Genomic DNA, 18,233 nt, shown 5'->3' with positions numbered 1-18,233 from the left:
TGTCTCTCATTGGCTTTTTTTTTTTTTTAATTTATTAATGCACAAAATAACAAACATGAAATTGTGGAAAATACCAATTTCTGAACTGGAAGTAATAAGTTTGAACTTTGTAGTAGATTTAAATGTTTTTAATGCATTTTCTTTTATTCCCAAAGACACAGGAACTGTTAAATAAAATAATACTGTTAATGTGCCTTTTTGATTTGTCTCAGAATATTGTGATATTTCATGTTAAAATAGCATCTGAGAGTATTTGAAGTCATGTGGACGCTGAGTTTAACTGTCAAAAACTGTTGAGTCTTTTGCTGAGAGGTGTCTTTAAAATACAGCCTCCACCACTGATATTAAAAGCAGATCCTCGTTTTGAAAAAAATCATTGTGCAGCATGATGATGCTTGCAGAAGTGAGTTTGACGGACAAGGACATGTGGAATACTGAGCAGTTACATGATCCTCTCCGTTTTGTTAAGTCTTCACTAGACTGCAAAGCGTTTCATCTACCTTCTAGACACAAAAGTCAATCCCCAGGGCCATGTGGAGGCATTTAAATGTCCCCCAACACAAAATATATTTTAAAGTCAAGGTTTTTACAGTGTTTTGTTTTACCCAGGGGAGCGATTACAGATTGGAGAATGAAGATAAGAATGGCAGTTAGGTTTTATGATTTTTGTTATTTTCTTTCATGTGCTTTTTAAAAACAAGTTTGGAATTTCATTTGAGGAGGTAAAAACTGACTGTCAAAGGCACTTGAATGTACGAATGATACACAACAGTAATGATCTTGGTTATTCAAAGTATATTAAGTCTCCTAACTATTGTTATTCCTTTTAAAGCATATTTTTAGCATAACCATTTGTAGTTGAATTGGCAAGTGATGTTAATCATTCCTTATACTTTAAGCATCTGTATGCATCTTCACATTTATAGCATATTAAACAAGTGCATTAAGGCAGCACTCACACATATTTTACATGTTGGCAGTGAAGTTAGCAACAACTGTGCAACTGTGACTGTCAATTTAATAGTAAGTTGTATGACACTAGTCAAAAAAGGAATTACATTTAGGAATGACCACACTTTTTACTATATTCTCTAAATAAAATTTGATTACCAGTGAATATCTGTAATTTTGTTATAAAACTATTCTGATTCTATTTTATTTTTGAAAAAGTAACCATTAAGTCTGATTTTTTCCAGTGACAAATAGAGCTGATTTCCAATCAAAAAAATATTCAAAAAGATTTTCTGAAATTTCCATTTAACTATTTTGAGGAATTCAAAAATTATTTGTGAACCATGCTCATTTATCATGGAACACATGATTATAATTAGCTGGTACTATAAATTAATTTGCCACCAATTTATTTTTTATAACAATAATAATAAAATTAAAAATTGAAATATAACTTTTGGTTATTTTAAAACTGTCAAGTTCTTATTTTACATGACTTAATTTCTGCATCAGTTTTTACCCACAGTTATAAGGGTCACTAGTAATATAATTTAAAAATTTCCCCAAGATTTACACTTATTCTTGCTGCAACTAAAGTAGTATTATATTTCCAAGATGGTAATACATTTACAAACAAATTTATCTAGACAACTTTGTAGCTAAAATTTCTTAAATGTATTCACAATAATCTTGTATTCTGAATTATTATTAATTATTGATTTGGTACCTTCAATTATTATTCATTCAGTTTTTTGACTTCATATTAATTTAGTAGCTGTGAATGCAAAGACTTTGGGAGAATGGCAAAGTAAAAAAAAAAGAAACAGAAAACTTAAATATTTAAACTTATTACATTAAAACATTTAGGTAAACAATATTTTCTTGTTTCCCCCTCCCACTTTTTAAAAATGCTTGGAAATGTTTTATATCAACATTTTATTTTTTAAATATGGAAATGCAAGGTATGTCCTAACTTGTTTTCAGAAAATATTATGTCCTTAAATTCTTTCCTTTGTAATTTTAATGACATCCGATTAACTGACATTTATATTCCAGTGTTTATTGTTAAAGCGTAAGGAGCCATACAGAAACAAATTATGAAACATATATTCTAACCAACATATATAAAAATGTATTTACAGGAAAAAATGAAATGGCATATTATATATATACAAATTATATCTGTATTATATCATGTATATCATTACAGAAGTATACATTTTAAAAGAAATAAGAAAGAGAAATGAGTTGGATTGCTTCAAAATTCAGTACCCAACTGTAAACATGTTTTTTCCGTATTCATTTTCCCCCAGAAGAGTTGATTTCTGGGTTGCCATGGAGTCTTCCTTGAACTCGCCAACTCAATATAATTTTTGTATTTTCCCTAGGGCTCAGGAGGAGTGAAAGCCTATCAGAAAAGCAGGTGAAAGAAGCAAAATCTAAATGCAAAAGCATTGCCCTCCTTCTGACAGATGCTCCCAACCCCAACTCCAAGGGGGTGTTGATGTTTAAGAAGCGTCGTCGGAGGGCCAGGAAATACACCCTAGTCAGTTACGGGACTGGTGAACTTGATCGAGAGGCAGACGAGGAGGAGGAAGAAGGCGACAAAGAGGATACATGTGAAGTAGCATTTCTGGGTGCGAGCGAATCCGAGGTGGAGGAAGAGTTGTTGTCTGACACTGACGACAACACACAAGTTGTGAACTTTGACTGGGATTCTGGACTAGTGGACATTGAAAAGAAACTGAACAGAGGGGACAAGATGGAGATGTTGCCAGACACCACAGGCAAGGGGGCCCTCATGTTTGCTAAGAGGAGGGAGAGAATGGATCAGATCACAGCCCAAAAAGAGGAGGAGAGGGTGAGTGGAATGCCAAGCAGAGAACCAGATGCTGCCCAGACAGATGGCCTGAGAACCATGACATCTTACCAAAGGAAGGAAGAAGAATCGGTGAGAGTGCAGAGCTCTGTGAGCAAAAGCTACATCGAGGTGAGCCATGGCCTTGGCCATGTGCCCCAACAGAATGGCTTCACTGGGGTGTCCGAGACAGCAGAGGCTCAGAGGATGATCCCTATGAATAGAACGGCCAGACCCTTCCCGGGGTCCGTGAACCAGCCAGCAACCCCCTTCTCTCCAACGCGAAACATGACCAGTCCCATCGCTGACTTTCCTGCGCCTCCACCTTACTCTGCAGTCACACCCCCACCTGAAACCTTCTCCAGAGCAGTGTCAAGTCCGACAGCTGGCCCACCACAGCCCCCTCCGTGGCCCCAGCCTGGCCCATGGTCCCAGCCAGCCTTTTACGATTCATCTGAGCGAATAGCTTCCCGGGATGAAAGGATCGCGGTGCCAGCAAAAAGAACAGGAATATTGCAGGAGGCCAAAAGGAGAAGCACGACAAAACCCATGTTCACTTTTAAAGAGCCCAAAGTAAGCCCAAATCCTGAACTCTTGTCACTTCTTCAAAATTCGGAAGGCAGAAAGGGCACTGGAGCAGGAGGAGATTCCGGACCAGAAGAAGACTACCTCAGTTTAGGAGCAGAGGCTTGTAATTTCATGCAAAGCCCCACTGCAAAACAAAAGACCCCACCTCCTGTCGCTCCAAAGCCTTCTGTCAAGTCCTCATCCTCCCAACCAGTAACTCCAGTTTCTCCAGTCTGGTCGCCAGGAGTGGCTCCAGCCCAACCTCCTGCCTTCCCCACATCCAACCCATCACATGGCACCGTTGTTTCCTCCATCAAAATAGCGCAGCCTTCTTACCCTCCTGCCCGGCCTGCTAGTGCTCTGAACCTGGCTGGTCCCTTCAAAGGACGACAAGCATCGGTAGCCAGTCTGAACTACACTCCCAAACCAGCGGCTCCCACACCAACGGTAAACGCTGCTCATCCTGGTGCAATGGGACCATCCAGTGAGCTTCCAGGAATGAGTGGGAAAGGAGCCCAGCTCTTTGCTAAAAGGCAGTCTAGGATGAAAAAGTACGTGGTAGATTCAGACACCGTGCAGGCCCATGCTGCCCGTGCTCAGTCTCCCACTCCATCTCTCCCGGCCGGCTGGAAGTACTCCTCCAATGTCCGAGCACCCCCTCCTGTGGCCTACAATCCTATCCACTCCCCCTCCTACCCACTGGCTGCTGTCAAGTCCCAGCCATCAGCCCCACAGGCCTCCAAAACAACCAAGAAAAAGGGCAAGAAACCCCTTGATGCTTTGGATGTCATGAAGCACCAACCTTATCAGCTAAATGCATCCTTGTTTACTTTCCAACCTCCAGATGCAAAGGATGGCCTCCCTGCAAAGTCATCAGTCAAGGTCAGTTCACTGCCAGCCATGAAGCAAGCTATTCCTCCTCAGCCAGTGAATGCTGGCTCGCCCGCTAATGTGCAGGCCTCGTCTGTGTACTCAGTGCCAGCCTATAGCTCTCAGCCTTCCTTCTTTGCCGAGGCCACCTCACCAGTAAGCGCCTCCCCAGTGCCCGTGGCCATTCCCACCTCTCCAAAGCAAGAATCAGCCTCGACATCTTACTTTGTGGCACCAAGGCCGAAGTTCTCAGCAAAGAAAAGTGGTGTCACAGTTCAGGTGTGGAAACCATCTGTTGCGGAAGAGTAATCTTGTAGCTGAAGCTGAGTGTCCACTTTGCTTGAAACGAATTGTTTGCAGTGTTACTTGAGTCCCTGAGAATGCCTAGCAAGTCCTCAACTTAACTTAATTTCAGATGTCACCTCCCAATCTGGGTCCAAGGAGAATATTTTTAATGAGTCAAAAATCTAACTCAGATTGACTTAAAACATATTTATCTTCTTTGCACACTTAAAAAGTCTGGGAGCACCCCTAAATAGACACGGGCCATTATATTAAGTAAGCAGATACTTAGGGTTTATGCTTTAGCCACAAAAAAAAACAGTGATCAGTATTATCAACATTAGGACACAGTCTTTATGTAACATAACAGCTGTGTTCCTACAGTGAAAAGGTTCAAATGTAGTGAAAACATAACATGTATTGACTGACATTTCCTTTTTAAGTAGTGCTTTATCTCTATTACTAGTATTAAAGGATAAGAAATTTATCGAGGACAGGGATCAGCTCTGGTCTGTCAACCTCAGCCACCTGTTTGATGTTGCAGAGAAGGTACCTTGGGGACGGTTGGAATGTACATAGTTTAGTAAGGTAGGTAAGAAAGAGGGGATTAATAATTATAGAGTACTTATTATGTACTAGGCTCCTTGCCAGATGTTTTACATATATTAGCTCATTTCTTTAAAGTAAACTGGATGGGCAAGAAGGATAATTATCCTTAGAGATTGATTCCCATCCTCTCTCCCCAGTTACCTAAGAAATTGAGTACATCTCCAATTGCCCATGAAGGCATAAGTTTGTTTTCCTCGGCTGAGGCAAGTGGTAGAGTACAGTAAAACGGAGTAACATATAAAAAGGTGAGCAGGCTGCAGATAAAGGTACATATGACTATTGTTTTCCTTTGGGAAATCACATGATTGGGGCATGAAGGGTTACTGATTCCAGGGGCTGATTGTGAAGCACGAGTAATCCCATGTGTGTGGAGGCCGTAGGGTGAGAACTCACAATTATTAGCATCATTTCTGAGTGACGTCACAGATTTTTTTTTTTCTTGTGTTTGTTTTGCTTTCTGACAACTGCTCCTCCCACTGTTCCTTGCAATTCTATTCTTGCACCTTCACTTTATTATTTATATTTGATGGACCAGGAGGATTCAGACAAGGTTACCTTTAAATTTGGATTGGTCATACACCATGCCATCATCCAGCTGGCTCTGAAGTTAATAATGTTACTGACAGTAAACCTGAAGACCTTTCTCATATCTATTTTAAGTCCAAGTCTGACCAACCATGGAAAATATTCAACATGAATTAATGTAGAGAACCACAAAGCATTTTTGACAGCTCCAAGGAAAGCCATCTACTCGATACAAGAGATATGTCTAGAGACCTCTCATAAAAGCTTGCCTGGTGTGAGGGTACATGGTACCATTTTAATTCTCTGAAAATACCTGTATTCCTGTTCTTTTTCTGCTGTCACTGTCAATCTGCTCTATTTTCACTACCCTATTAAAATATTACTTTCTTCTTTCATCTGTTCAATGTATTAAAAAAAAATACTTCCCTGTATGAGCTGTTCTGACCTAAGTCATTTCTCTGATATTTCTCTTATATTGCTTCCCAAACATCTGAATTTCTTTTCTGTGAACATTTCCATTTCTCTGTACACTGTTAAAACTGCAAGCCATAGGTATTTGTATGACATAACACAGAGGAGAATTAAGTCAGCTACAGAACAATGGGGCTTATTCTTCTGCTTTTTCTCTGGAAAATCTTCCATTGCTTTTGGTGGCAATTTATGTAGAGGTTAGAACCACAGGATGTAGCTTGGTCTCTTATTTGCCTTTTTGGGAAATCAATTAGGAAGATTCATACAGGATAAAGGAAAAAGCAGTCTATCCATTATATAAGGCTATTGTTTGTATTACTTGTTCTTTGCAAAGGAAGTCTGTTGAATGCTGTGCATTTTGCATTCTTTTCTAATAGAACAACCAAAAAAGGCATCTTAAGGTGAAGCAGGAAAGGAGATCATTTTTGTAACCTTGCATTCTTAACATAGCATTTAAAGAACGGCATGAATTAGAGGAAAGAAAATGGAACACAAAGTAGTCAATTTGAGATCACTGGTTCAAAAGTAGCCTAGAATGGTAATGACCCACAAGTATTTACAGTTGTCCAGTGGTTTGTGGTATGTAGGAATGAGGAGTGTTTGGGGTCCATTTCCTGTTGGACAGGTGGCCATCTTATCAGAGCCACTGTTTGGAGTTGATGACTAAAGACACAACTAACATGACTGAGACCGTCATGGGGTTCCCAAAAAGCTTCTAAGAAGCATGTCAGGCATGCAATCAAAGCATCCACAGCTTCGACTGGGAGCTGGTAGCATAGATCTCATCTGGAACCATACAGTCCCAAATTATGGAAAAGGCATGGGAATCCTCCAAAATTGTATCCACAGCAGAGTCTAACCTCACCCTGAGAGATGGGGGCTGGGAGGGAGAAGGATTGAGCCAGCTCCCTGGAGAAGGAGGGATTTCTTTGCCTCTTCTCCCCAGCCGGGGAGCCCCATGGGAACTGGCAAGCAGAATAAGCTGGGTGTACCACCTTTCAGGTTGGAGTTCTGGAAATGATGTCAGTGCAGCAGGTGGGAGACTTAGGACTCATGACCTCAGTTTTCCTCCCACTGGGCACCCTTTGAATTCAGGGTGTTGGCTTTGTTGTGGTGGCAGATATTCGGATTGGTTGCTTGGCTAGTTTGAGGGTATGAGGAGGCAGTTTTTGTTTAGTTTAGGACCTTGCCTTTATCTTTGTCCTTTGTTAGCTTAATTTCTAGGTAGAGCACCCCACCCATGAAGTCAAGTTGTCATCGTCAACACAATAGCAACGATCATTTACTGAGTGTTTGTGTTATGATAGGTGCCTTATATACATTATCCTAAGGAATCCACTGCATGGTTAACAGGCACTGGAATATAAAATAAAATGTAATCACAGTCACTCACTTACTGCAGGACCTTATGCAAATTTCTTTCCACCAGTGTCCCCTTAGTGATGTCTCAAACCTCTCTTCCTGGAATGTTGTGCCACAGTGAATGTGAACAACACTAGATATACTAGGAAGAAAGGTGCTATGTAAATGTAAGTACACATATTCCTCTCAGTCTTATAGGAGGGCAGATTGAATCACAGAACTGGTAAGATTGAGAATCTGAGCACTGCCACTTTGATCTTAGAACAGTTACAGTCTTATTTCTAATATTTCAATAATAAACACATTCTGCTTTGAGAGAGGAAAATCACACTGTTTCTGCATTTTGACTATTCATTGATAGTATAAAGCATACATTTTTAGGAATATGTTTTATAAGACACATTGGGGCTGTCATTCTGGAACATGTAAAATTTTGTACTTCAAAATATATCTAGCACGATTGTTAATGATAACATGTACCTCATTTAATCTTCACAAGAAGCAACTCATTTTAACTACAGGAAAACTGATCAGAGTTACAGTAGTTCTTGAGAGTAAGCCAGGATTCTTGAACTCTTCTAGATAGTGCTGACCCCTTTCAAAAAGTGGGTTTCATAGGGCAACTGAGTATTATCACACAGTTGAATTCTAGCCTGGCCACAAGAGTCGCATCTGAAATGTCAAGAACAAATGATCTGCATTTAAAGGGAGTGGACTAAGTTATGTGGGACCATTGTTTTGTTTACAGTTACTAGCTTAAAAAACTTTGAAGGCTCTTTGCTGCTGACAGGCATATCAAACACTCTGAATGCAGCACTTTCACAGACGTTTCTTGAGACCACAAGAAGACACATGGCTGTTAGTGTCTGAGTTTGGATTTAATCTTTCAAACAAAAGTCCCTTGCTGTGTAACATTTCATCCAGTTACAAATTCGAGAACCTGCAAGCACCCAAATTCAAAGAGTGAACTCCTGAAATCCATTGCTATTTTATGAGTCATCACTGGCCTGGCAGGAAGGGTATTTGAAGTCATGGTTATCAAAAAGAAGTGATTGTTTTCTGAAAAGCTAAATGCTTAAAATGCTTCCAGAGGGAAGCAGTGGGCTGTGTTCTCATTCCCTCCTAAAATCACAGTTGTTGAGTTTGTTTTAAAAATTGTTAAAAGTTCATGAGAAAAATATGTAAATTTTAAGAGCCAACATTATATTCCCAGAAGCACTGACCCTTGCTGGTCTCATGTCCCCTTATCACTGGACTCTGGGGGACACAAAGACTCGTGTAACACTTCAGTGCCGCTGAGTTTGTCAACAAGTATTCTGGGAAAAAGCAGAAATGAATTCTTCTCTAGACTTCCCACCAGGATTGGCCAAAGGCCATAAAGCAAGCTAGTAAATTCCCACAGGACCCAAACACCAGGCAAAATTGCTAAAAGAGGCCAGTCTGAGTTTAAAAAAAGGAAAAAAATTACAGGCCATCCTGTGGAGCATCAGACCAATAAAAACCAGAAGCCCCCAAATCAGACTATTCTTTCCTTGATGTTATCAGGTACAGCCAGTTTCTTAAATTAAAAAAAAAAATTAATGTTTCTATGGTATGTATATTTGTACACGAAATTACCATTTGGCACTTGGAAATCACAGACCTTACTACTCAGAAGCAATTGAGTGAAGAGAAATTTAATTAAAAAATATCAAATCCTGTCAGATTCCTGATTTTATCAGAGCTATGCCAGCTAATAAAGTATTTCCCAAATACAAAAAAAAAGTTAGACTTCTACAGGGTCCTATAGTTTAAATAATTGTTTGTTATTGATACAAAGAATTTCTTAAATTTTCATTTTTTGGTTCTAAATGTAAAGTTCCTCACGTGTACCTCTGTTTATACCTCATTCTTGACACGTTTATCTAAATTATGTGTGTGTTATGACTGGTAAGATATACATTCAGGGTCCTAATAAAAATAATCACAAGGACCTACTTTCCAGCCTACCCTTCTTCCTCTACCTGATAATAATAATAATATTTAAAATAATAACATTCCAATATACCATGGAGGAATCCTGCTTTCACAGCCCCTACTTCTTGAGCTCCTTGATAATTATTAATGGTTGTTCATGGAAAACAAACAAACAAACATAGACTTGCAATTAGCTCTAAGTTGAAAAGAAATGCACATTTTAGGTATAAACTGAGAAAAATTTTCTTCTTGCAAGTAAATATCAAAAAGCAAAAGTGGTTTTTTTTGTTCTTCAGGAGACATTTTAGAAGTCAGGGAGACTCTCTGGTATCTTTATTTAGTGGAATGATCTGTTTTCAAGACCACCCAAAGGCCCTGAGTCGAGATTACGGTCCCAGTTAGGATAACATGGGTGGGGATGGAAGCTGTGGCAGCCATTTAAACAAGCTCATGAGGTCTAAGGAAAAGACAGAAGGTAGGGTGGGGGGGTTGATGTATTAAAACTGATGTATCAGTTTCTACTGAAAGCCAGGAACGATGTTCATACTTTACATAAATTATAACAGTAACTAACATTAACTGAGCACAAACTCTGGGCCCTGAATTGTGCCAAGCATCTTCATAGATTCTCTCTCCTTTTTTTTTTTAAATGGATATATAATTGACATATAATATCATATTAATTTCAGGTGTACAATAATGATTTGATACTAGTATATATTGCAAATTGATCATCACAATAGGTCTAATTAACATCCATCATCACACATAGTTACAAATTTCTTTTTCTTGTGATAAGAACTTTTAAGATCTACTCTCTTAGCAACTTTCAAATATACAATACAGTATTGTTAACTATAGTCACCATGCTGTACATTACATCCCCAGAACTTATTTATCTGATAACCTCAAGTTTGTATCTTCAACCACCTTCACCCATTTTGCCCACCCACACCTCCACCCCTCTGGCAACCACCATAGATTATCTTTTTAAATCAGTAGTCCTTATGAGATAGGTACCATCATAATCCTCAGTGTATAGATTATAGATGGGATTCTGAGGCACAAAGAGGCTGAATATCTTGCCCAAGATCACATAGCGTTAAGTAGTGGACCCTGGATTCGGTCTGGACCTACACCCTTAACCAATTACACTGTGATCTCATTTACTCCTCAGAATTACCCTGAACGTGAAGGTATTATTATTATTTCCATTTCGTAGACGAGGTATCTGAAGCCCAGAGAGGCTAACCAACTTGTCCGGCAATCACTAAGCTTATAAAGTAGTGGGCTAGGGTTGGACCTACATACTTATCTGACATCAAAGCCCAGGCTCTCCCTTCAGTACCACAAGATTTCCACAGTCTCATTAGACCCCAGAATCCCACTCCCTGAGACCTGTTAATTATGTGTTCAGCAAACCATCCACCAAGAGCCTACTCTACATATGCTTAATGGATGGCTTTGACCACTTGAGAGACATTAGAAAGGACCCTACTATCATAAGATTGCTCATAAAATCAGATGCTATGATAATATGCTGGAAGCGAAAACCAGTCTCTGAAAAAGAAGCATCTGTTTTATAAGTAGAAATGATGGATTTGACAGTGATTTTGTATGAGTTCCCAAAATTCTTTCACTTATATCAGGGTGAAAAGGTGATATTCATGGGCTGGGGGTGGTGAGGAATGTCATTAAAAAAAAATAAAGCAAAATCAAAGGCTCTACATAAAAGGAAGTGCTCTCCTTGGCTTCATGCCTTTCCCACTAAAAGTAATTCAGGGAACTTTCTTATCATAGTGAATCAGCACCCAGCTTGGTTTGCTACTAAACCAATAATAACTTGAGATATTTCAACAGGAATAAGTCTACACAGAATAATGCTGAGAGAGTCACAGTTTTCAGTGTTTCAAAATATATCTAAAAAAGTAGTCGTCACTGGAATCTTAGAGTTCCATGAAGTGTCTTCTAGCTGAGCTAGCATTCATCCTGGATATGGATGAGGTAGCAAACCCTTCCTGCTGCAATGTCCTCAATGGAAGGTTTCTCAACAGGTATTTCTGTTGAAAAGTTCCCAGAGAGGACATTTTTATACCTTATGTTTTTTCCAGTAGTTTTTTGTTTTGTTCTGTTTGCTTTAAACTACGTCTCATTGTCATTTTGGAAACATCTCCTAAAGAACTCCTGTAATGGATTCTAAATGTGGGTATGAACATTCTCATCACTAACTTCAAGGAGAGAAGATGTGAACTTCTGAGTTAATTGTAAAAAACCCTCATTATATTTGCAGAGCTTTACTGCCTTAATTTAAAATCATAGATCCACTAATACAGTGATAATTACGAGGACTTACTATATGCTAGGTGCCATTCTAAAGACTTAACAAATTTTAACTTTTTTAGTCGTCACAGAATGACTAGTGTATGAAGAAGGTACTATTATCATTCTACTTTACAGATGAGAAAATACAGTAAAGAAAAGTTAAGAAACTTGTCTAAAGTGATGGGGCTAAGACTCAAGACCCAACAGTCAGACTCCAGAGCCATTCTCTAATCACAAGTCTACATTACCTCACTTGATCACAAGAAGACAAAGGTCACATATGAAAGGAATTGCCCATCAGAGGTGATAAGCTATACCTGTCTCAGGAATAACTCAAAAGTTACTTTATACCTTCCAAATCAAAGAAAGAAATGTTGAAAAAACTTCTTAGAGTTTGGTAGCCCCAAATGATAGACACTTGTGAACAGGTACAAGGGGAGGGAGAAAGGTGTCGTTTTATTTCTACCAGCCTATTTGCTTATAACTCAAATGGTAGGAGGAAGTCTAACATTTTGCTAGTTCCATTGAGTGAACACCCATGATGTGTTAGACTAAATTCCTCAAACACCCACTTCAAGCCATCATATATTACTACAGCTGTGCTAATTTACACCAGGTAAATTAAGGAAAAAAAGAATAGTGATGAGAAATTCCTCAAATTTTAGTAACAATAATGCAGAAAAATGTTCCTGCAAATATTTAAATTAAAAAATAAATTAATTAAAGCAATGATTTGATTTAGGGGAAGCATAAGGTAACCATTTTTTAAATGAAATTCACCTATGATTACGTGAGATAATGCACATAAACACCAAGTATACAGAGACAACATTTTGTAGTGGGTAAGCGTGTGGACTTGGGCCAAAATGCCTGCAGCTGAATCCCAGGCTGCCTCTTGCTTGTTGGGAGACATTAGGCAAACGATTCACCATCTCTGTGTCTCAGTACCCTCTGCTATGTAATGGAGAAGATAATAGGTGTACCTCACGATTTGTGAAGATTAAACAAACCAATATGTGCGATGGGTATAAAACAGTGCCTGGCCTATAGAAAGCATTCCACATATGTTAGCTCTTAATAGTCTTATAAAGGGCACTCAATAAACAATAGCTACTATTTCATAAACTACCAAGGAGAGAAACACACACAATGATTAAAAAAGTTCTTTTGTTTTCTCTGTTAATATGAATCCCAGTTTAAGGGATCTAAGAGAACTAAAATAGAAAAAGCAGCAGCAGTATCTGTATAAATCTCATATTGACATGAAGAATAATATATCCCCAGGAGTCTTTTACTGAGACATCTTTGTTTCTTCTCTAGTGCTTTCTTTTTACTGAAGCTTTATTTGTCTATATTCCTCTGTATTCAGCCTATTGGTCAATTTTTTTCTCTTTTGTCTTCATCTATTGTACTAGCATTGTTGTAGTGGTATACAAAGATGAGACCAGGATTCAAAAAGACTGGTACAATATTTTTTAAAAAAGAAACTTAATATCAGCTTTCAGACTCACTATAAAGGGACTGTGTTAAATTCAAAGTACCAATATTAAAGAAAATAAGTGTGGTGTATTTAGCAATATAGAGAGAATTCTTATGGGGAAATGCTTGTAAATGAAATACATTCTCAAAATAGAATAGCTGGTATCCTGAGCAAGGTTCTAGTAGGATAGTTGAAGCTTAACTAGGCCTATCACACAGAAAATGGAACAGTTGGCAACCCAATCCCCGAAGCTACCCCAATTCAGGCCTGCAACAGTTGGGGCTCTGAGAGAACCTGGCTGGCCTCTGACGATGCAGCAGGCAGTTGTTTTTATCCCTCCTCCTCAACACTGTCCCAGGATGAAGGGTCAGCAACCTGGTCTTTTTAGAGTAATTGATCCCCTTGCCTGAGAAGCGTGATCAGTTTCCAGAACCAGAAAGAGTGAAACCTCGGTCTGAACAGAGCAAACTCCCAGCTCACAGGGCAAGTGATGAAAAACAATTCTCAGAAGCTGAGTGACTGATGTAGGGAGGAACTTAAAATTCCAGCTGCCTTTCAAACACAGGGAATTTTTGTGGGTTTTCTGGTACTTCTAGAATTCTTCTGAGTCAGAAGCAGAAGTTAGGACGATCTTGAAGAGAGAAAAATCACAACAAGATGAGATTCTGAAAACTTCATCTGAATCTAAAATTGCTTTAGTTTCAAATACAGTTAAATTGACTTAGTTAAGTTTTCCTTTTGTGGTGTTTAATTACACTTTTTCTTAAAAAGTAAAAAACAACTAGGTTTCTTTCTTACATGGCATTAGTTCTTTTTTCTGCTAGCATATCTCAGATTGATAAAGAAGTATTCACAAAACCATCCTCTAGAGCCAAAAATCACTAAGGAATTGGCTGGACTGATATAAATAAAATGATAATTTAAAGTATCATACCAACCCTTCCACAGTTGGAAGTTTCTTTCTTGTTTTAATCACACTCAGAGTTTATTGATGGTCTGGCCCACTGGACTACTTGTTAATGCTTATCAGATGGTACCACTTATAATCCTTCATATAAACTCAATATGGGCTAAATAGATTTTGAATTCTACATTATGAAATGTCCAGCAAAATGTCACAATTCATTTCAGGTGGTATTACTGAAATTAAGAGCAAAGCAAAATATAGCTCTTAGAACTTTTAATTTTAGCTTTTCACTTCAGTTCACCAACTATTTCCTTTATATACAGTGTTTTAGTGTGAGCAAACTATTGCCTTCACAGTATTCTTTTTTTTTTTTTTTTTTTTTGGCTTCACAGTATTCTAATATGCAGTTTTCCAACTTTTGTTCCCAGGGAAAAATTAAGATTCCCCTCACCCCAGGGAAATTATGATTTAGTAGCCCCTGGATGGGGCCCAGGAATTTGTTTTTGTAACATATACCCCAGGTGATTCTGATGCTAATGGGTTGTGAACCGCACTTTGAAAACCAGTTTTCTAACACACAAAACACTGAAGTCAACTTTATTCTTTAAAACCCATCAATAGTTTTCTAGTTCATTCAGTCTGGGACAGTCAGACTTGTAAACAGCACCTACTTTCAAATGCTCTTGATGCCTTGTCTGAAGGGAACAGGCCCTGAAGTGCTGATCTTGACAGCTTTATTCTAAAAGCCCAGGAGGTGGCAGCAAACTCTCTTCCCGCTCAGAGAGTGCTTCACAGGCAACCATTCTAAAGCGCGTTGCAAATAATTTGCTTTGAACAGTCTTTTAAATTTGTTTTTAAAATAGAAGAATAAAGAGGGCCTTGAGATGTGATTTTATCTGACCCCCTGCTTCTAATCAAGTCGGAGAATAAATATTTCTAGGAATAGAATGATACAATTTTATCATCTAGAGAAGCGACTGTACAAAGTTCCCTGGCTGATTTTTCTTATCTCTGGGCAAAGGTATTGTATGACTTCCCTTGGCCGTAGGGCAGTAGAGTCTCTTATCTCCAATCAAAAATGTTCTTACTAATAACAAACTGAAATCTCTCTGGCAGTAATCAAAACATTCTTATTTTGGGATCTAGACTAAAGGAGAATTTTGAAGCACTCTGAATGCTAATTAGCTTTTTAAAATGGAAACAAGTATGACTGTAAAATCTTCAAAACTAAACAGAAGTTCGTGCACTTTATGGATCACAGGGAAAGATCCCAATATTCTTGTTTAACCTTAACATTAAGACAATCAGATTGTGTGCTGGACTGACAAAATGCAAAGTCAGTCAAGAGGCTGCTTAAACATTAGAAGAGTGAACAGAACAAAGGGACAGGTAGGCCCACTGAGTAGCAGCTTTGATCCCAACAGGAGTATTGTTTTCAGGCCTTTGACGCACTAAAGTTTATTTCTAAAACAAAAAGGATGGTGATGTGTCTGGAAGTTCTGTAATATGAGATATATGTTTGTACATTTACCAGTGGGAGGAGAAAAGACTAAAAGGAGGTAGGAGAGCTGGATATTTGAGGAACTTTGGTATGGATGAGACAGTAAAGGTCTCCATTGTGAAAAAGAAAAACAGGACTAGTGAATGGAAGTTACAAGACAGTAAATTTCAGTTTAACTTAAGAAAACTTCAAAAACTTGTGGGGAAGGAATGGAGAAGGAACTAACATATGTATTAGACATATAAAATGTGTTAAGGGTCTTAATCCATGTATTTAATTTTCACAACGACCTTATTTGGTGGAAATTATCCTCATTTTTTTTTTTTTAAATTGATAAGGAAACTGAAGCTCAGGGATCTTAAGAAAATTGCCCAAAGTCACCCAGCCAGTAAGGTGGCAGACTCACCAGCTGAATCCAAGTTTATCTGTTTTCATAGCCTGTGCTTTTTCCATTGCAATGCCCATCAGGGGGTGTTATAAAAGGAACTCCTGTACCTCATGGAAGCTTGATTGCAGGATCTCTAAAATGCCTTCCATCTCTAAGATTTTATAATTCTCTATATAAATAGCTCCTTAAAAACATTTGGGTTTTAAGTGTTGTGAGTATTTTGACACAGTTCAATGCTTTTTAAAAACCAAGGTCAGTTTAAAACCCGACAAGACAAAATTTGTTTGTTCCTTACCACTTTAATTCCAGAGTATTTGAAGAAAAAATCTTAAAGACATCATTTTTCTAATGAGACAAAAAGCAGAGCTTAGGAGGTTAGAGAATAATTTTTCTTTCCTTGAAGCCCTGACTAGAAGATTTGCTTTGGTTCCACTGTCTGTAAAGTGTGACTATAATTCCTCCTGTCTATTCTTGACACACGCACAGATACTTCCTGAGAATGGAGAGCATTCTGAAACTCAGAGACACCTCTAGTCCTAGGGCAGCCATTAGGCACGCTGGAGTAAAGTAAGAAAAGGGCTTGCAATTCTGTAAAGCAGAACTTCTGCTATTCTTTGCTTATCATTTCACCTGAATCACTAGATCTCCATCATTTGCTCTTAAAATGCACATGTTCCATTTTATGAAATTACGTCAAACGTATTATGCATTCATACAAAAAGCAATTTTTTACAAAGAACCATTTAGTATCTACCTTCTTTGCTTTCACTATTCAACCTCTGTTTTGTTGTCTTTTTTTTTTTTTTCCCAAACTTCTGTAATATTCTACCTACCACTGTCAACCACGGGCAAAGTGAAAATCCTGTTTTGTGAATGGTGCATAGATGTTTAATTATCAGTGTATCATGGGGATGCATTGCATTGTCAGACTTCATTTTGTCTCATCTAGACTTCATTTTTTTGCAAAAAATGTACTGGTCTAGACAACTAGTTGTAACATCAAAGTTGGATTTCATCTGGGACTATCCGACCCACAGTGAGAAATTCTAAGAGCTGCTCCCCCTACCCACACCTCCTTCAGGCTCTTTAAATGAAGGAATTGGGAGATAAGTTTCCTCCCAGCTAAAACACACAAAAGCTCTAGCCTAGGTCACTAGCATGTGTGATCCCAGGTGGTCAATCATCACTGATCTATTAATTATATTTTAAAAGGGACTTATCCTCATTAGATTTACCAATATTGAAAGAAGCAAGCTTAAGGACAAGAATGGAATGGGGAAACAACCATCGACTGGAAAATCTGAATACCACTATCAGAAAGTGTCTCATAATATTTACAAAACAGATCAAAACAGATTTGAGAGGAACTTTTTGACTGGTATAAGTAAGGAATCTTTTTACAAATAGATAAGCTCTGGACATTTTTTTTCCATCCCTTCCCCAGCATTTTTCTTTTCTTTAATGGATAGTTGCTTAAGAACTTCAAACATACATCTTACTGAAGGATCTCTTCTCTTCTCTCAATCTCGAATGTATATTTATGATGGCCTAGACATGTTAGTACCTCCAGAAGAATTTACCTTTTATATTAGGCTAAGACTACACAACCAAAGTGGCTTAGAGAGTTGATGAAGTGTTAGCTAGTTCATAAGGCTTTTGTTAATTCGTCTATGCATTTGTATGATTCAATACTGAAAGTGAAACAATTATTTAGCAATTGGTAGCAATAGCTACCTAACATCATATCAAAATGAAGGTGAACTTGGGAATGAGGAGTGGTCAGGGAAATAATAAGGAATGAGACCTTTTGAATAAATGAGTGGCCCACATAGAAAAATTTGCTGTAGTATTAATATGCAATGTTATGTCTAGATAATTACATATTGCCATTTTATAAGTGCATTAAGAAAGCTATGCCAATAGGAAAAGCTGTAATAACTAATGTCAAGGGCAAAATTAAATATTTGCTCTCTAATTTTGAAAGTTTGATAAGCAGACAAGCATCCTAATACCTTATGAGACATCCCCTTGAACCATTAATGGAATTACATTTATACCTGGGATTAGTATCTTCAAGTAAAGTAAATGCTTCCTAATTTTGAAGCAATGTACCTGGGACACTTCTGATAAAAGATGTTTCCGTATTTCCCATTTGCATTTGAAAAGCACACCATCAGGACTATC

At 38.1% G+C, this 18,233-nt stretch overlaps 1 protein-coding gene across 1 annotated transcript in view; it reads left to right on the top strand.

Annotated features, from left to right (window-relative positions):
- The window catches only part of SYNPO2 (synaptopodin 2), a 167,693-nt gene that overhangs the window by 136,392 nt on the left and 13,068 nt on the right, over positions 1 to 18,233 (top strand). Inside the window, exon 4 of the mRNA XM_061192027.1 lies at positions 2,340 to 4,525. Within this exon, the coding sequence (XP_061048010.1) occupies positions 2,340 to 4,525 (2,186 nt within the window). The remainder of the gene's footprint in view (positions 1 to 2,339; positions 4,526 to 18,233) is intronic.

Source organism: Eubalaena glacialis, chromosome 5, assembly GCF_028564815.1.
Source record: "Eubalaena glacialis isolate mEubGla1 chromosome 5, mEubGla1.1.hap2.+ XY, whole genome shotgun sequence".
NCBI lineage: Eukaryota > Metazoa > Chordata > Mammalia > Artiodactyla > Balaenidae > Eubalaena > Eubalaena glacialis.
Note: the sequence above shows the minus strand (reverse complement) of the source record. Positions and strands in the feature narration are given on the sequence as shown.